A 20,868-nucleotide genomic window follows, 5' to 3' on the forward strand; every position below is an offset into this window, starting at 1 on the left:
AACAGGAAAAAATTTAATAATTGTGCAAATATGTAGGTCCTCATCTCATTCTCGTGAGTTATGCTTGTGCTCTGCTTTCCATACAGTCCTGACATTGCACCCAAATGCCCTGTGAATTGAAGCTTCCTCTGATGTGAATTTAATGTTGTTAACAAGTGAACAGGGATGTTGTAATCACATTCCTATTCACGTATTCTCCTTTATATTCTGCAGAAGTAGCTCTATATTCTTTCTGTGCACCCTATGATATATGAAAGCACTGCAGTATAAATTAAATATTGTCTAATCCCTGCCTGAGACTGCAGTGGGATATTCTTTAATGAAATATAAAAATCTAACTTTGAATTTTGATTTACGATCAACTAGCCTGATAAAATCCTGTGGAATTTGTGTCTGGTATTATAGGTTTCTATGTAAATGTTGCACTTAGGATATTTTTCTCGTAGCTTATCAAACCGTTGTCTTCAAAAGTTTTTTGTATCAATATAAATACAGGAAGCCTTCATTTGCATATAAAGGCCAACGTGACTCACACAATATGCTTTGATGTGAGGTGATGCTAGTGCCGTGGGGTTTTGTGTGATCAGTGAACACTATAGATTTAATGTTTGAAATTTGAAAAAGTAATGCCCGTGCAACGATAAAGAGTATCTTGGGAGATATAAAACCTCTTACAACTTCCATCATACATCTGCTGCAGTCAGGCATGGACAAGGGGAAACCCGAGGTTTCTCAAACCTGCTGGTTTGTTTATCTTCAAAAAGTCTATTACTTCAGTGAGATATAAAAGACTTGTTCATTCTACTCACATAAATAGGATGTGTTTGTTTCTAATGTTAAACATCCCTGAAACCAAGCTTTCAAAGTGCTTAAGTTTGTGTAGCTTTATGTTATATACACATGTTATATACACACTATACACTCTCCTCTGAAATTTAGCTTAAAATTTCAGAGGAGAGTTTCAGGAAAATCTCCACCTTCTCAGAAAAGTGAATAAAACAAGGAACCATAAGAGAAAGAGGTACTCTGTGTAAGAGCCCACAACTCCAATGTAAAAACAAGTAGATTGCTACATAGAGCACAAACCTGGTAAAAACCAGCCCATTATTCTATCCTATTTGCTTCGTACACAGCGTCTGAGCTCTCGGCCATTGAGAAGTTACTGGTTCTAGGAGGTGTGGATTCTGTTGAACTTATAAATGTTACCCAGTCACTAACATTTGCCAGTGATAAATGTAATGCACCAGCTCAATGCTATGAAGCTTACCAGAAAATGCCTGCACCGTAAACAACCACTCGAAGAGAGAAGAGCTGAACAGGGTGGCTGTTAATGGTATTTTAGTATTTGGAAGCTTGTCTAACGCGGACAACACTTCCTCCGCTACTATTGCTAAGACACAGGTAGACTACATTTCTAACACAGCGCAGAAAATCGACATCATCGTTCACCACCTCCTTCTGTTCGCCGATTGGCCCTGGAGAAAATCTACCGGAGTGAATCCAAGTGAAGAGCAAAAAGTCCAGAGTGGAATTGCACAGGATGGAAATGGCCAGGTTAGTGGAGCATAAGAAGCATAACAAAATGGATAACCAGCACTGTATTCATTTTTCTTATTGTAGGCAAGGTGGACAAATTTCAGCTAAATTTTCTTGACATTTTCAAGGTATGGAAAGGTATTTGATCCTTAAAGAAGGAGTGACACAGATAGACTCTTGTTGGAAAGGGAAGCATTCTGGATTCACATTTTACAAACATTAAACTCCAAGGATTTAAATGAGGAATTAATCCTCATCTGTTTTCTGTGAATTGATTGCTTTCTCCAATTCTGACTTTTCTGTAGACACTGTGCATGTTGTTTTTTTAATGTTGCTGATTGGACTTTGGAAGGCACTGCTCCACACATTTTTTATTTTTTTATATTTTTTTTATTTTATTTTTTTCTGTTGCTGTTGTAGATGTATTCTGTGTGGTGATGATGATGATGGCATGTGGGTAGGATACTATTGCTATTTCTATTATCATCTTCATCATGTTTGTTCTTTGGTTGATGGTATATGAGCTATACTGCACCACACTGCTACTTTTGTAACAAACCAACAAAAAATATTAAACCTTTCACTACATTTTCTGGTAAAACTCTGGATTTTCGTGACACCAAGCAGAATACGAATAAATACTCAAAGTGTCAAATCTGTTTTCAATAACATCTTTATGCCTCCACCTGAAAATACATTTTAAAATGTTAGACATTTTAAAGCTGATGTCCCAATGAATTTTGGCTTTGTCATTGAGTGGGTTATATTGGAGAAAAGCTTGTTATTGCCAGAATGGCAGCAAGGGATCCTGGAACAGATTGTTTTCTGAAACCAGACGTTGACCTTGCCTGCAACAAGGACATCCAGATATTTATGCAAGATTGAAAATAAAAAAAAGGTTATTGAAGAAGACACTTGTTTATGTTAGAATCTGTAATGTAAAACTATTTCATTGCCATCAAAATGACATTGATAAATGGCAAAATATAGTGATTTCACTTAATATTTAAATATGTCTGAGAGTAAGTCTTTTCAGAGTTATTTTTATATGAGAACATTTCAAAAGAATCTTTGGTAATTGTTAAATCTAATACATTTTACATTTTTATTATGAACACACCTTAAAGTGAAACTCACACCCAAATGAATATTTTTGGCTGATACACTGTCTAAACAAGTTATTCTCAGAAGATTCTATCTTTAAGTTTCTTTGCAAATTGTGCCATTTTAGTTTGACATTATTTTGAATTTAGGGACAAGGGTGTACAGAAAAGGGATGGATTATTTTTGCCTTAAACATGTCTCACTACTGGCCTCTCTGGTAAAACGTTTCTCAAGAAGTTGAATTTTCTTATTGGTTGCAGCGATACAACTTTGTGACTTTGGGTATAAAAGCACACCGCTCATTCCCATCTCTTTTTGCCCCTGCTTGCCCATAAGTGAATATAGAATAGAGTTAGTTTAGCAAGTGTTGCCGTACATGGTGACTGGCAAGCAGTCCCAGTTTTACAAATGTGTGATTTATTTGCAATGTGGACACAGAGTGGGATGGGTCTCCTCTCCTCTCACTATTAGCAAAGGTATGGTGTTGAGTGGATGATTATGTGAGACTGACAGCAGTGCTGAGAAAGTGGGAGAAGCTAATGGCAGCTAATGGCTGCTCTTGCTGCTCTTTCAGAACAGACATGCCGCCTGCAGTCAAGCTGCAGTAGAGCATTGTCACCATAAAAGTCTCCAACAACACAGAAAAAGAGTCGTTAGATTTATCACTAGTTGTTTTGGGGAAAAAAAATCACTAGAGGAGTCTGAAAAATTGATAAATGTAGCGACAAAGTGGATATGTTGACAACAGTACTTCTTTGGTCCTGATTACAGCCCCACTCGCCCTCTCTTCTCACCCCACACTCGGCCGTGTCTCTTGGCTCCGACCACTTTGCTGGAATTTTTCAAAATTTGCTAGCTGCAGGGTCAACGCTGTCAGAGGAGGTTTAGCTACACTTTAAGTGGGAATGAAATACTTACACTCGCCCATCAGCAGCATTACAAGGAGTCTCCCAGGAAGGTTGTATTGAACACTTTATTTACTCTGATTGTTTGGTACTGTGTGAAGAAAAGAACTGTCTTGTAAAGTAAAGAACCCTATTAGTAGATATTTAATGCAGATTACATTTATTTTTGAATATAAATATCTGCCCTAAATGCTACTCATATTATAAATTAGATTTGCTGACAGTATTGAGACTTTTGTTATTTTTGCATTGACTTGTCTGAGTTGTGACTTTTGTCAATCACTTAACAACCAAAATAACAGAAGGAGCAATTTTTTTTTCTATACAATTTGGAAAGGAATATATCAGTAGTTGTTGTTTAATCTCAGTACTGTGAGTTTGATGAACTCCCTCAAGTTTTGTTGCAGTCATGTTAGTTTATTTAGCACACTGATATATGCTGTAGCCATTCTGAGTGTAGAATGACACATCTTTAAGTGTAATGTTTTGTCAAAAGACATCATTTGTCCTGCACCCAGACATCTGAATTTACTCTATGGATTCAACAACTACATTAATTAAGCCACAAATATTAAAAAGTCACAAAGTAAATAGTCATTTTTGACAAAAGTAAAGGAAATGTTATAAGTACAATTCTGTCTTTGCAAATCTAACTTTTTATCATGCTTATGAGACTAGACAATATTTAGGGTTTAGAATAATGTGACAAGAAAAAGTCAGTCCAAGTTTGACCAGTTCATATACTGTGGCTCTTTTTATATTTGTCTAATTTTAAGTTAGATGTAATGCTGAAGCAAAATAGAAAATGCTCTTTTGCAATTTGAAAAAAAAAAGAAAAAAAAAAGAAATAGACCCTTACTTCAGAGCCAATATGAAGCAAACACAGACTTTTGTGTTTTTATCAGGTAGATTTAGCAAGTTAAGGTGTTGTACACTTTGAATCTTTTCTCCCCACACTTGTAATTTGCTGTTTTATTTTCTCTACCTCTCTCTGGTCCTGGTTGTGACAGTTTAGGTCTCTGCAGTCTCCCCTGCATCAGTCATTCTCCAGCTACACCTTCAGATCGCAGCATTCCATTTCTCTGGTAAGTGTTTGTGATTTCTTGTATTTTTTTTTATTTTTATTTTTTTTTTCTACACTGTCCCATTGTTGATGGCAGCTGATGAGGTCTTACAGTGCCAAGGCTTTTATCCCCTTGAGATCAGGTCCCATAACAGCATCTGGCCATGCCTCACAGCTAGACTCACACAAAGTCTGCCATACAAGCAGTTACACACACAATGCGAACTACGCTTCCCCAGTTCAGTCCATCTTACAGCTGAATTAGTTCTGACCACTTGTCCATCTGCCGTCCCTTGTCCCTTTACCCTACTGTCCTTCATTGTCTGGTGTTGAAAAGTCCTGCTGCTGTGAAATGTTTTCATATTTTACAGTCTATTCTTGAGAAAAAAAAGAACATGTGCCAATAGTTTGGCAGAACTTGAATTTAAAGATGAGAAACACTGGAGCAACACACACGATGTGGTGATCATTTTAATTGCAGTTTCAAAGTTTTATTCTGCTTGTGTATTGTTCAAACTTTCTATTCCATTCCTTATTTAAGTCATCACATCTTAAACATAGCTTGCAGTAATAAAGAAAGAAATGCCTGCACCGTATGGAATAAAGAGCAAGCTTCTAGGTAACTAGAGAAGAAGAAGAGAAGAGAAGAGAAGAGAAGAGAAGAGAAGAGAAGAGAACAGAAGAGAAGAGAAGAGAAGAGACTCAAAGCCCTCGACTCAGGTGGAGTTTGCATGTCATTATAGCGTAATGAGTTAGCCGATGCAGCTTCTGGCCCAAAACAATGGTGACCTTAACAAGGTTATTCATAATGTGGGCAAACAATGACCATAAAATTACTGCAAACATCTTGTGCAGCATAGTCCAACAACTGAAAATTCCAATATTTATCTCATTATAGCCAAGATTTCTTTTTCCACTGCACTACTTCTGAGGCTCTCACACCACTTCTCAATGGCTCCCAGGTTTCCTTGCTATTTCAAAATGTCAAGAATAAAGGTCTAAAGCTTAAAGCTATACAGCTTAAATCCACTGTGAGAGAGAGGACCATAATGGTATTTGCATTCATGGAAAATCATCAACATATTGATGTTACTTATTGGTGCATGCAATCAGAAGGACACTAAAATTAAAGGTGATCACTACTCTCTTTCAGAAAATGCTCAGATATGTAGCTCTATTTTAAGAACAGCAACAAGAAATTGGCTGCGTTTCTATATGAAGCAATCTAACCAAACTAATGCAAGAATGGCTGCATTTTTTATACTATAATAACAAGACTTACAGGCAAACATGCTTCATTTTAGCCAGTGGCACACAATGGGGAGATATGAACGTGGTAAACCTAATATTCACATAATAGTCTACTTATGGCATGAAATTTCTGCACATTTTGCAAAGAAGTGTCTTGATTTAAAAAAAAAAAAAAAAAAAAAACAATAACAAAAACAATTACCAGGCCACCAGGCAAAACTGTTCTGAAAAAATGGCAAAGATTTTTGAAATTATGTCACCCCTGGTTATTTTGTGTTTTGTATGGGGAGATGTTTTGATTTTCTTTTCATTTGGTTAAGGAAAGAAATATTTGAAACATGTACTGTTTCCATAAAATATATTTTTGGCAAATTTAGATTTTCTTGTATTCCTTCCTTTTCTAATACTAATACCTTTGGTGTCTCCTTATGAATGAACACATGGGATAAGTTCTAATGAAAATGTGTCGTGCACTTTTAATTTCAGAGTCAATACTTACTAAATGATATAAAAATATTGTTGTGTTTATTTGTGAAATTTGCTGCTTTTACGGAGACACCAGTCAGGGTGGAAACATATTTTAAGCACACTTTACCTTTCAACAACATTATGCAAAATCTCTGGGGATAGATTCAATAAAACCTGATTTAGAGATGGCACATGAGTGCTTGAAATATGTATTATATTTTACAGCAACTCACTCTTTTAATTGAACAAAAAAAGCATCTAGCCTTGGTTAAGATTGTGTTCCCAGCAATTATGACATACAATTGAAAGTTACAGTAAATGTGTTTGAGTTTTGGGTTATTGATTAAAATATGCATGCAATAGAAAATCACTTAAGAACTTCCCACTGTCAAGACAGAGTTATATACTAAACCGTGGAGGATTTATTTATACTTCCATGACAATTACATTGGATGAGCAATTTTCATACAATATGCACAGCATGTGGACGATCATTGGAGAACTGTTGCGTGTTGCTGCTGGACACTGCAGTCAGAGGACTCTTGGCTGGGGTCATTGATCAGTAGCCAGCCACTAAAAGCAGGAGCTGGGTATTTTATTCCTCTGAGTAATGTTCTCTATAAACCATGACAATGTTGTTATAATACTGCTTTTTTTATTATTATTATTCAGCAAAAGTCTCCCAATGGTAAATTGTTTTCCTTTCAGTCTCTGGAGGGAATGAATTGTCCTTGGTCCACTCAGCAAACTCAGCATACCATCAAGAAGAAAAAGCATGAAAAAAAAAAAAGAGATGAAAAAGCAAGGAAGTCTAGTAATAAGAAATGTAGGTACTGCTAGCCAGGCAGTGCTATTAATATGACATGAAATAAGAAGAATGTGATATGAAATTTGTTTTCAATGTTGTTATTCTTAAGCCTGTTTATGTCTTCTGTGCATACCGTAATTGAAACTTATACTTAGCACTAAGTACTAAGACGTAGTACTCAGCATAAGCGAATCTTCTTGTTACTGATTTCTTTGCTTCCAGTAAACAAAACATTTTGTATCTCATGTGTTAACTGGCAGGTCATATGAGTCTTTCATCGATTCAGACCCTTATTTTGTAATCTGTTTGCTGTCATTTTGTCCTCTTTACTTACACTTTGTAACCATGACAGGTTACTAATATATGCAATTTAAAATGTATGTTTTATATACATTTTAAATTGTCTAATTTTCAAAAGCTGTTGCCTAAAATATGTAATATTTTATCTATTTAAACTGTGGAAAAGGTGTAAGAAGAAAATCAAACATGGAAAAACAAGTGATAGGTAAAAAAATGGCTTGTAGCAGAATATTTTTGAAATCTCTGCACTTAAATTCTAAAAATAAATAAACAAATAAATACAAATATTGAATTAAAAAATGGCACTTAAAACAAAACCTAAGAACTGCATTTAGGCTTTTAGTTGCTTCATCTTTTGTCAAATAGTGTCAAAAGAAATTATTTTTAATTGGTTGCTTGTTCAGAAGAGGGTCTTAAGAAAGGCTAATGGTTCTGATGTGTCAAATTATGTAGGAACAAGGCACAAAAAAAAAAAAGGCAAAAGGTTTTAGTGTTGAAAGCATATTTTAAAAGTCTTTTTTATCCATGTCAAAACAAAGAAAGGAGATTAAGAGAAAGATGCAAATACAATCGTCTATCCTCAGCACAACACTGTGGAGATTTCAACTTTGCTTGGGATGCCGTTTATACTTTTCTTTCAGTAACTGAATGGTCAACTATTTGTTAACGACAAACCGTATATAAACTCAAAAGTCAAGAAGGGGTTAAGGTCAATTCACTGACAGTAATTGTGGTTCTTATGAAGTCTTGAATCAGTGGAACAAAATGTTAAATTCTTCCAGTGGAGCTCAGTCATAGAGATTCAGACCCTGACAGTGTGGAGAACATGGTTAGCTTTGAGCTTAATGAATAACAAACCTTGGCTTGAAATACTTTATTGTTCCAATAGGGAAATTCTACTCAGTGAGTGACTACATGACAGAGGCCATTTACATCAACTTATAAACAAACAAAAAATAATCAAATAAGACACGCAATCTCAATCAGACACATTTAACCATAGTCAGTGTGAAAACAGAGTCAGTAACAACAGCGTCCTCTGCAGCTTTGCTTCATACTTCTTAATTATGTGTCAAGATATCCAATCTCGGGAAAAATGAAAAACAAAAACAGTGAGTATGTAACTGTTTTAAAAATGTTCATGTAAAAGAAAAATGAAAAATGAAAAGCCCACTGCTTCAATGCGTTTATGAAAAAAATTGCTTTTGGTATAAAAGACCTGTAATTTTTGAAAAGGATGGATAGCAGTCTAAAAGCGGTCATAAGTGGATGCTTCTGGTCAACAAGAAGGGATTTCTGCTTGTAGATGTTATGTCAAGTATATGACACATTTCATGAACAAAGTGTTCAAAGTGCTTTACATCATAAATATATAATGTTTTTTTGAGTAGGAAATACATATATTTAACAATATATATAATTGTGAAACAGGCAATAAACATTCCATTTTATCTAATACCATCAAAATCATCAATACACATAAATATGTAATCAGTAGGTTCAATTTCCTATTGATTAAGAGCAACTCTAAAAAGGTGGGGGGTTTTAGTTTTTATTTAAAAGAACTGAGTGTTTCAGCTGTTTAGAAATTTTCTGGAAATTTGTTTCAGATTTGTGGTGCATAGAAGATGAATGTTGTTCTCTGTGTTTCATTTTGGTTCTGCAAATTTAGAGATCTAGAGAACTTGACCCATGGATCAAGTTCTCTAGATCTCGCTGAGACATTAGTCCTTCAATTCTGACTTTGTGACTTTGTGTTTGAAATTATCCATACTAATGCCCAGCAGCTTCCTGGGAGGGGACACTGCTAGTCCACCAAGCCAGAATGTGATTCAAATCCTTAAAGTTAATATCAAATAAAACCAGCATTTTCAGAAAGTAAAGCTTTGTTGTCCCGTAACTCGTGTCTGTCTGCCAATGATCATGTGGTATCTAGAAGCAAAAAGTATTTATGTAGCAGGAGAACAAGATGTAGCCAACAACAGATGTACACACACCAGGGACTACTTCTGCAGCTCAAACCCTACAGGAAGGAGGGAGAGGAGGGGAAGAAGACAGTTTACAGTGGCTATCGAAGGATAGATTTTGGTATTTTCATATACATGGCACGAGCGCACGTCTCTCTTTTTTTAAATTGCTGTTTATAATTTGGTATTTTCATGTCAATATTTGCATAGTCAGTTATTACTTGCATCAATAAATGGAAAGAAATTAATTTTATTATAATGAAGCAATGTACTATTCACAGAGTCAATGATTTGTAATTCAATTAACTACAAATGAGCTAAAAAAAATAAAATAAAAAAAGAAAACATCTCACAGTGGGATGTATGGGTCATTAAAGGGAACCGTTCCATCTGAGATATTCCTGATTTCTGTGAAGGAACATAAATCATCAAGACAAAGTAACATTGTGGAAATGTATGTAAAATGTATACACTTGCTGACTGGACTGCTGGCTGATGCTGGTATTTTTCTGTGTTTATTTATTCATATGCTTTCATTTTTTTATGTCCAGTGGCAACTCAGAATCATAAATCTTGCTGTTCTAAGTTCCTTTCATTTGTTTTCTCCACAATCCTACTGAAAGATGTGACATGATTTCAACAACTTTCCGAAGAATGTGAATATGTTGTGTATCCAATCTATATTATACACAGTGATATGTGTTTAAACTGCAGCGTATTGGATGTTACATGTGCTGGAGTTTGCCATCTGCTAGAGAGGAATGTATTTTCCCACTCAATGAAAACCCAATAATGTTTGCTGTTTACTATGCAGCACAGTATATTTTTCAATCTGCGAAGCTAATGGTTTCTCAACTGAAGTGGCCATACTTGCAAATAACAATTTTGCTTGTGCAAATGAAGTCAACTCCCTGATGAGGTGAAAAGTCTACCAGCTCTGACAGTGGTGAATGATTTTACAGAGACCATCACAGGATCTATGCACATCTATGAGCAGACATAAAGAGACCCGCTGTCGCTGCAGTCATGACTAAAATTATGAATGTCAAAACCATTCAATTGTAGAAGCAACAAGAGGGAGACACCAGACATTTAGGAGCTTATAATGAAATTCTATGTAAATCATGTCCTATGTGTATAAACTAAGAAGAAAAAAAATACATTACAGTGGGTTGCTGGAATATACAGTGAAGTAAGACTACAAGGCTATTAATACCCAATGAAGTTGCTTTTATTTTGTTACTTGACAATCAAAAATTTCAGTTGAGTTTATTCGCAGTTTTGTGATTTACTGAAGCAGAAATCAGCCTCTTGATGAAGCCATAAGAAAGACAAAATTTTCAAGATTTCTTACACATCAAAATCTAAAAAGTGTGGTGTGCATTTTTACTCAGGTTCCTTTCTATAGACACCTCTAAATAAAATACATGCAACCAACTGCCTTCAAAAGTCATCTTATTAGTAGAGTCCACTTGTGTACTTCAGTATTAGTAGAGCTGTTCTGTGTAAGCCTCAAAGGTTTATTATGGCATATAATCAATTGTGGAGAAGTTTGAAGCAGCTGTGGTTGCAACAGGACAAAATTCGAAGGCGTATTCAACTTATGTTTATATAAACTGTTTTTTTGAGAAATCCCAGGAAAACGTTACCCACTAACCCAAATAACTGGTTGTACAACCTTTGGGAGCAATAGTGGTACATGATTAATCAAATGTTGATGTAACTGGAAAGACATCAACACAAAAGAAACAGATATTAATTTATGAAATCTTCCCTCATCTCCTCTCTATAAGTCCACCATCAAGTATAGATTTCTCCTTCTGAATTTCTGGTTCAAAAACCTGTTTAATTTTATCTATAAGACAACTTGGAGGTGCACCATTGAGTCATACAGCTTTCCACTGTGTTAAACCAGAGATTATCAAATACAGTTCAGACTCAACACAACCTGTCAGTTGCCCTGAGACTGACAGGTTGCCAGTCTGACGCCGGGCAACACAGAGACACACAGGACAAACGAGGTTTATTCAATAAAAGAAAAATATGTCTGCTAAAAAATAGCTTATTAATTTGTACCTTCTGCACAGCAGTGTGTACAATGTGTAAAACACATCACCGAATCAAAAACACATGCAGCAGTTAATTAGTCTCTCTGTGTGTAATGCAAGTAAAAAATACAATAAGTAAAAAAAAAGTAAGGAGGAAGTTAATAAGGCAGTTTATGCAATTAAAATAAAGCAAGCCTGAAGATGCTCCACAAAGAGAATGAGGGAGGAGAAGACTGGTTTCTTTAATTGATTAATAGAAAGTTTGGTAACCGAAATAAGCAAAGACTAATCAAGATTCTGATTAATGTATAATCAGGCCTACAGTTTCTGCCGTAGCTATACTTCTGACCCCGAAATGGTTTTCTTTACAGATGTCTGCAAACATTTCATACTTCACAAAAAAGACCATTATAATAACACATTGACAGAATAAAATAAAGTTTTTAGCATACTATCTTCATTTAGATCCATTTGAGTTAAGTATGCAGAAATTGGAAAACGCTAAAGCAGTTTATTCCATTGTGTTTTGCTCACACTAAAAAAATGAACAAAAAACGAAAAACAAAAAAAAAAAAAAAAAAAAGCAGGTGAAGCCCACAGTGCTGTGACAAAGCATTGTCAAAGCCCGACAGGTTCTCTAGCTAATTAAAACCTCTGACTCATTCTGTTCCCTGATCACTCCTCACAAAGACTCTTGAGTGGCTTCAATAGGCACGCGCAGGCTTAAGTGAATGTTTACCTCCCCTAATGACTATCTGTCTCAGCGCTGAGCAAATGGAAGTGCTTTGGTCCTTCACATAACTTGCAGGGGCTAGAGAGCCACACAGATGAGTCCCCAGCAGCAGGTTTTTGGGGTCATCTACATAACTACAAAAGGCCATTTGCAGGTTGTCATTATTTTTTGCCGAGTGTAATAATTGCTGAACACCACTGGAATTCGCTGATTCCCTAATATAAGGAACGGTGGGAGTCAGTGTTCTCATCTCTTCTTTGCTGGGAGATAATGGTTTCTTTGGAGAAAAATCTGAAAATGGATGGATCTTGGGGGAAATGACAGGGGCATCTCTCAACAGATCATAAGACTATGTAAGTAATGGACATAAAAATTATTTTAAAAATCTATCTTTGTACATTTTATTTTAAAATGTCCACAATGAAATTTGATTATGACGTCACTCTAAATAATTACTATTATTTTTTTCAATAGTAATTAATAATATAATTACTATTGATTCCTTAATTAATAGTACTTAATTATGGGCAGATGGAAAGAAAAACCATCCATACACCCATACATGTTTTTCCTTGCAGGGGTATGGGGATGTGGTGCGTGTCTTCTCCAATCATTGGGTGAGAGGCGGACTGCATCCAGACACGTCACCAGCCCATCACAGGCAACACAGAGACACAAAAACAATACATGCACACACTCACAACTAAGCACAGTTAAGAGAGACCATGTAATCTAACAGTCATGTTTATATGGGAGTCTAAAACCAGAGTAAGAATCAAATCTGGTCTTCAACCTAAGACCTTCTCACTGCAAGACAACAGTGCTACCAACTTTCCCGTCATTCACCCATACAAGTCCAAAGTCAAAGAAACTTGAGATGCACACAATCCACTAAACAAATTCACAATTCTAGATTAAAAAATATTACGGGCTACACAGTGGCACACTTGCAAAAAGAAGGTCTTGAGTTGAATGACCGTCAACTCATTCAACTCTTTCTGCATAGAGTCTCTGGGGTCTTTTTGCATAGAGTTTGTGTGTTCTCCTTGTGCATGCAGGGTTTCCCTCTGCATCCTACAGTCCAAAAACATGACTGTTGGGTTAATTGCTGTCTTTAATTTCTCTTTACTGTATTTAGTCTCTTGGGTGTACGTATGCATTGGTGTTTGTCCTGTGTATTTCTGTGTTGCCTTGTGATGGACATGTGACCTATCCAGGGTGTATCCCACCTCTCGTGCAATTACCGCTGAAGATAAGCACCAGCCTTCCTGCAGCCATGCAGGTATAAGCGTTTATAGCCAATGAACAGATTGAAATATACATTTTCTAGAGTTGCTAACAACTGGATATACAATTTTTGCTGTATTTTCTTTCCAAAAGATTAGGTTTATCCAAAGAAATTCCAAAAAGTAATTTATCTCATGTGTACATTTTGGCAGGTATGTGGACAGCAGGGGTCTGGTTTCTATTTCCAGTTAACAAAAGCATTAAATGATTACTTAACTCCTAAATCTACCTGGAATAAATAATATTTAGGCTTGACTGTTTTTACATGGTAGTTAGTTAGATTACAATATATCCCATTACTAGGCTAGAAAAACCAGAATTTAGCAGAATGAGCTCAAGACTGTTGCTGGGAAAATTACTTTTTGGGTTTCACCCAAAGACCTGTCAGCCCTGTGACTCAGTCTTGAACAAATGAAAGACAATTGTTGATGGATGAATGGATGATTGGATGGATGTTTCTTTCTAGAACGCAGAGACGTGCAGACACAGACAGAAATAGGTTTATCTAAATTAGGTATCTTCTCATTTGTCACAAATTCTAATCAAGAAAGAGTATGGACTTTGAGATTGTGAAGCTTTTAAATATTAATATTTTATAATGTGATGCTTCTTTTGTTCTCCAGTAAATAAGTTATTTTGCAACATGCTTACACATGCTTTTGTGCATTTTATTATCAGTATCTCTGCCAAAGTACACATCTTTTTTAGGAGGTAGAGAGAAATCCAATTATGTATGTACTGCTATGACAAACGTAGAAGTAAAATTCTTTCCCAGTTTACAAAATTCAAAGCCCAGCTGGAGAACGGATGTCAGAATACGGTTGCCAAGATTCCACTTTTGAGATATTTGGTTACCAGGGCTTCAAAAGAGCAAAGCATCGCTCCGTGTTACAGTTCACTGCTCAGCCACAGTGACCTGCACATTTTGCACACCTTCCTGGAGCCTTAATGAGCACTTTTCAGTGACATTGTGTTTGATCTCTCTCCCTCTTTGCACTTGGTTTACATCCACGTGGAGCAGGCGGACAACCTTATGTTGCATCAATTGGCAATCAATTCTCCTGCCTCGACAGCCTCAACTGAAAAAGAAATAAACAAGCACACTTGCCTCTATGCACACACCAGTATTCTACATATCGGGAAAAGCATATTCTACTCTTGCGCACCAACGCTCTCAAACTGATGAAAGATTTATTTGAAATTGTAAATATGACGTGTGGGACTTTGCTTACACTCTGCTTATATGAGTTTTGGGACTCTGAAATCTGTGGTGTTCCAAGAACTGCCTAAAATGCTGTGTGAAGCCATCCAGGTAATGAGCCATGACACTATCCACTATGTTTTATTCAAAACTTAAGAACAAGCAGTGTGTTTGGGGACAAAACAAGACCTGGTCAACCACCGATGCAGTGTAAAAATAAGAGGAATCAAATTCCCTGTATTCAGAAACAGCACTACAGACTAGAGATAGCCTTTTCCTATTAGTTGTCCTTCACAAGTCCTCATTGCTGCAAGGCAGGGTCAGAGGAAAAAGGCACCCAATCCCAGGACGTGATGATGAAACCGTGACAAATCAACTCATTCTTTCACTTCAGATTTTGCAAGTCGCTGCGCCACGGGATTTCAGCCTCTCTTTGAGTTTAGAAGCTGGCGAATCTGGAGACTCAATGGTGTTCATTTCTCTAATCCAATCCCTGTATAAAACCTCCCTTTGAACGTCTGCGGAGAAGCTGAAAGGCAGCACACATCCTTCCCTCGGTTCGCCTGCTCTCTGCCTCTCTGATCCACGCTCGGTGTCCGACGCACAGGCGCTCGAATAGAGCAGATCTAATTAAGTTTGCTGATGGTGAAAGTGATGATTATTCTGGAGCATATAGAGAGGAGGGACGACCAGGGCATGGAAGATAACGAGAACAACTTCGGAGTGTGTGCGCGTGCGGGGGTGGGGTTATTGCACTACGGTCATTCTCCCTTATAATCGTCCTCGTGAAGAGTGAAGATAAAGAGTGCCACCTTTCTTAACGGCGATATCCAACTAACTTAATTTTAACTATATTTTTTATATATATATGAAATAACATCAGTTTTAACAACTACTACTTCACTTCTTTTGTATGGTTTCTAAAGCAATGCCACTATAAATTATTTCTTAGTAATGACCTACATTTCTCAAGAAAGGCAGCTATAATCCAGAACTTAATTTATAGCACTAACGTCTTTTTAATTTGCTCTAATAATTTTTTACTTGCATTCCAAACAGACAAGATATTTATCCCCATATTTCCTCCCTGCATGTATTCTGTTAATGCAGACTGCAGGTGCCCTCCATCGGTTTTCTAAAACTAAGCACCCAGTTTACCGTTAACTGACCATTCCCGCATCCTGCCTGCCACCCTCTCTTCTGAGCGCCTCCTACTCTCACTTCCTCCAGTTACGTCCCAGCCAACCGGGAGTATTCTCGCTGCTGGAATACATTAAATTGCAGCGGTGTGGGTAGAGCGCGCCCTGAATGCCATTCACACATCCCGCGCGCAGGGGAGCTCGGTCACCGTCAGAATCATCGGCGGATCTCCGTGCGCTCTGCGTGCGCCCCGAGCGCACTAGAACCGTCTCCAATCAAACACTGCACGAGTTAGAGGACGGCTGCTTACCCCGCTTCAGTGGACTTTGCTCATTTGTTCATTAGGAAGACGCGTTAAAATAATTAGCACACCTGGAAGAGCCGAGTCTCTTAAGTCTCACATCAACGACTCACTTGGAGAGGACTCACAGAAGCCTCGCTTCTGACCGTCTTGGGAGGTTTTCAGCTGGAAACATAACGCATTTTTTTTAAGGGAGGAGGAGATCAGGCTTCAGCTGTTTAGTTCAACTTGCGCAGTCTTTTTTTCTTCTTTTTTTCGTTTTTTTGCGCGCAACCTTTCTCCAATGCCCCCCGGTGTATGCGCACAGCAGAACAGAACTTCACGATCCTATGAGGGGATTTTGCGGAGATTGATTCCGAGCAGTCACGGACCAAAAAGACTTACAGAATAAGGTAAGGACACAACAGCTGAAGTACGAAAAGTGATTGCAGACGAGAATTTGTTTAGTCTTAAGCGAAACAATAATTTATCTTAACAGTATGGATTGTATAATCGCATTCAAAAGTGGTTATTCATTTATTTTTGTCACTTATATATTCAAGGCAAAAATAAAAAAAGTAGTGTTTCTCTCTCTCTTTTTTTTGTTTTTTTCTTTCCTCGGTGTGATCTCGCTCTTCCTTTTTGTCTGTCCTCCAACAGGACTCATTAGGAGTGCAAGGAGAATGAAGAGTCACCGGGGCCGGGGCAAACACCATGAGTGGCCCGTGGACCTCCACTAGACTGACGGCCCTCATGTTTCTATGGAAGTGGTTGACATTAAGCCTGCTCCTAAGCTGGTTGTCAGGGGGGGCCAGTGCCGCGGACTCTGCCGGCGCTGGCTTCAGTGGGTCAAATGGACCCCTGGGCTGGCTCCTGTCGGAGAAGGGTCCTTTTCACAACTCGCAGGAGTTTGTTGATTTCACAGAGCGCTACCAGCAGGGATTCACCACCAAGTACAAAATATACAGGTAAGAGTTTGGAGATCTGAACTCTTTAAAAATATTTTGTGAAACGTTGTCCTGCATCCAAAAAGGAATAAGGTCTGTGCAGTTACTTTGGCTTCTTTTGTAGCCTTCCCCTGGGGGGCGGGGGGTTTGTTCAGCAAAGCATAGGCAAGAGATGACACTATGCTTTTCTTTTCACCACAAAAGATGCAGATTTAGTAGGTGGCAAACAGAGGGATGAGGGACTGAGAAGATTACTCAGTGGAGTTTTGCATACAAATGAAAGCTCTGCGTGCCTTCTGCATAGATCTAAGCTTCTCTCCGTGCTGCTGCTCGCCTCCTTTTTAGTAGGTAGCAGAGGCATATGGTTGGAGTCTGATACAAACTCTAAATGGTGCATATCAGTGGAAACTTAAAGTAGAGATACCACAGGAGGGTTAGAACAAAGCAGTGGGATGTTACAGATATCTAACTGAGCCTGTTGATGTGTGACAGTGGGTAGACCAAGTGGCTTTAGAAGTGTGTGTGGTGATTGTGTGCGAAGACCCAGTGGGTTATTGTTTGAAAGCTGTATTCAATGTATTGTGGCATTTTCTGTTTGGACCAGAGCACGATTTAGAATGCAACAAGGCTTATTCACGTGTAAACTCATAAAATGTAAATTATGGTGAGTTGAATATTTCTTTCGTGTAAATGATTCAAAACAATTTCCAAAAAATAATAAAGGATTGTAAATTGTCAGATTGTTCAAGAATTCATATTTTACCATCTCAAACCTCGTCCAAAGTTAAAAGGAAATGTTCAGGACAGCAGAATATAAAACGAGCTGCATAAACTATAAAATGGAAATACCCCAATCAGTGGGCCTGATATCAGAACAGACATTTTATTTCCTTGATTGACAGATCAGATAGTTGAGATGGAATTTTATTTCCGTATCTACTAACAAAAGAACAACTAAGAACATTGACATTTTGGGTGTATAAACACATAAATTAAAAGCATAATCCTTTGTAAATAAAAGTTTCAAAAAACCAGGTCACAGTTAGGGACGAGGTTGGTGTCTCCCCTGTACTGTTGTAATTAAAAGCATTTGCTTGTAAATAGGGGGAAAAAAACACTACATTTTTGTCTCTTCTATGTGTTTTAGTTCTTAGGAGAAATTGAAATCTGAACGTCTTTCAAAGAAAACCTGAAAACTGGTTTTGACCAGTAAAAAGCCTGAACTGTGTGTCTCTGCTGTGAATTTACTTTTGAGCGTTCAAATATAATAAGACAGTTAACACACTTGATGTGTTTGTCCCCATAGCCTTTTTTCTTCTTAGGAGAGAAAGACATCTGAGGCGTTTAAACATCATCCCTGAAACCCAGACTGATTAAATCCTTTTAGGCTGGTGGTTCAGCAAACATCTGTGTCAGTCAGTGTGACCTACACACAGTGCATACTGTATCTGAAAGGGCACAATCGTGTTTGTCATTGTGCGTCCTGTTGCTCTGAGGGATGCGCGTTTGTATATAAAAACATTTAGTTAAAAAATAAAAAATCACTACGTAAAGGTTGAGAAATTCCTCTGATCTGCTGAACTCCCCCTCCCTGGAAAAAGCTTGTCATTTCAAATTAGCCCAAACCAAATGATGGTTTTCTTATTATACTAAAGTTCTAGTGTGCTGTTTACCCACCGACAATTTTCATCAGCGGATGCTGTGCAAGTTGATTGAGCATGACTGGCTCGGCATACTTGAGTGTCTGGACTCGTGGCTGTATGTGCAAGGTAAGTGTTTTGATGATCCGTGATGAGGGTGTCGCCACTGTTCAGGAGGAGGACTGTTGCCAGCTGAACAGAGACTTGACTGACACTGGCATTTAGCAGCTGACAGGGGCAACAATGCCAGGCAAAGAAAGAGAATGTAGCTCTGTTTGCTTCTCTACATCCATCATTTCCTCCCCTCTTCCATCTCCGCTGGGGTCCCCTTTTTGTTTTGTAGAACGGCTTCATACCTTGTTGCCCCCCCTCCTTACTTTTGCATTTTGCACCTCAGCCAGGACATGAAAAGCTGACAGATATTAGCATACATTAGTTAAATGGATGCACAAGATTAACTGATTTACATAACAGAAAACCAGATGTATTTTCTCATGACTTTTATTTGAAAAGCCAAGATGAAAGCTTTCCTAAGGACAAAAATAAGTGGAAATGTAAGCCTCATAAGTCTACAGTTGTCTTGTCCCTTAGGTTTTCTCTGGCCTTTGGAGTTTTCTGTTAAAAAAATTAAAGAAAACTCTTTCTAATTACAGCAAACTGCATTTGAAGTTAAAGTGAAAAGGTTAAATATTATATTGTTGAAGTAAAAAGATAGTGTTCCCACGTTGTCATTTGCTTCCCACTGCTTTAAAAAGGCAAACCTTTTACAGCTTTAAATATCTTGCACTTTTAACACCAGGCTCCATCAGAAGGCATTCAACGACATTGACAAATTAAATGGGAGCAATCAGTTTTTTTTTTTTTTTTTGGTATTGTATGAGGGGTAATAATAGCCTTACAGTTTCAGAAAGAAAATTTGAGCCATCAAAGTATTTTAATGTTTTTCTTTTTCTTGGGCTTTCATAGTGAAGCAGTTGCTAACACTGCTGTCTTGCAGCAAGAAGGCCCAGAGCTCTGAATCCCTACTGGGAGCAGTGTAAAGTGTGGGTTTTCTCTTCCCACAGTCCAAAAACTTGCATGTTAGGCTAATTAGTTATGCTAAATTACCCTGGGTTGTGCCTGTGTGTGTGTGTGTGTGTGTTTGGTTGTGTGTGCTGGGTGCCTCTATGTTGTGTTGAGATGGACTGGCGACTTGTCTTGAGTGTACCCTGCCCCTCGCCCACTGGCACCAAGCAGTGTAAAGTGTGCAAGCACTTAACTGGGTGCAAATGGGCGGTACATGTTTGTTTTTTTCAGCAGTGTTGCACTTGTTGTATATACGATAAGCGTAGTTAATGCATTTTATACCATCACCACTATACATTTGAAATTCTGAAAATAAACCTGATTTCGCATTCAGCCTTTGAGAAAAGCAATCTTTACCATTTCTACACATTTTACCTGTAAGAAGAGAAACCAAATTACACATGTAGAGTAAGAAGTAGACCCTAGTAAACCCAGATCGACAGCAAGTTAATTCAAGAAAATATATTAGTAGCTAATCTATTTTCCGCTTTATTTGTATGTCTTACTCACATTTTCTATCTTTTCTCCCCCTTTGGCAAATGATTTCAAACCAATTCCTTTCCCCTGCTCATAAATATTCTCCAGAGCTCAAGTTGGCCTTTCCCGTCAGGGGGCAGGTGAGAGGCAGTTGAGGATTAAGGAGAGATCCAGAGGAGTTAGAATATAAATGGGGGGGGGAGCTTTATCCCCACCTACTGGTCAGTCCCTTCACCGGAATAACCCAGGGAATTATCTCTTTCTGCTATTTTTTTTTTTGTTTTGTTTTGTTTTGTTTTTTGTTTTAACAAGTTCTGAATCTTCTTGGAGTCGTAATCAGAAGAGGAATGGCTACATCTTTTTACACTGGCAAACCGTCATTTGCTGCAAGGTATTAAGGGGAGATTTAATAGCTTAGAAATGTACAGCTCTCGGTTGCAGCGTAGCAATGTAAAGCACCTGAAAAGATGTGATTCTATAGCAAATCCTCTGAGTGAAAGAAGTTTTATAAAAAACTATTATTCTTTTTAAGCTCTTAAGTGCAGTAATGGCACACATAGATGGATTCATTGAGTTCAAAAGCAGTGAAAAACAAGCACAGACGCACTTAACGGTATTGCTTCCGCTGTGACTGCAGTAAAATCCACC

At 37.6% G+C, this 20,868-nt stretch overlaps 1 protein-coding gene across 1 annotated transcript in view; it reads left to right on the plus strand.

Moving 5' to 3' along the window:
* The first annotated feature begins 15,846 nt into the window (after window positions 1–15,846).
* Window positions 15,847–20,868, plus strand: part of LOC103143881 (BMP/retinoic acid-inducible neural-specific protein 3-like) — a 58,155-nt gene continuing 53,133 nt past the window's right edge. The window contains exons 1-2 of the mRNA XM_016675574.1: window positions 15,847–16,504; window positions 16,752–17,059. Coding sequence (XP_016531060.1) covers window positions 16,806–17,059 — 254 coding nt within the window. The 5' untranslated portion in view covers window positions 15,847–16,504; window positions 16,752–16,805. The remainder of the gene's footprint in view (window positions 16,505–16,751; window positions 17,060–20,868) is intronic.

Source organism: Poecilia formosa, unplaced genomic scaffold, assembly GCF_000485575.1.
Source record: "Poecilia formosa unplaced genomic scaffold, Poecilia_formosa-5.1.2 Scaffold116, whole genome shotgun sequence".
Taxonomy (NCBI): domain Eukaryota; kingdom Metazoa; phylum Chordata; class Actinopteri; order Cyprinodontiformes; family Poeciliidae; genus Poecilia; species Poecilia formosa.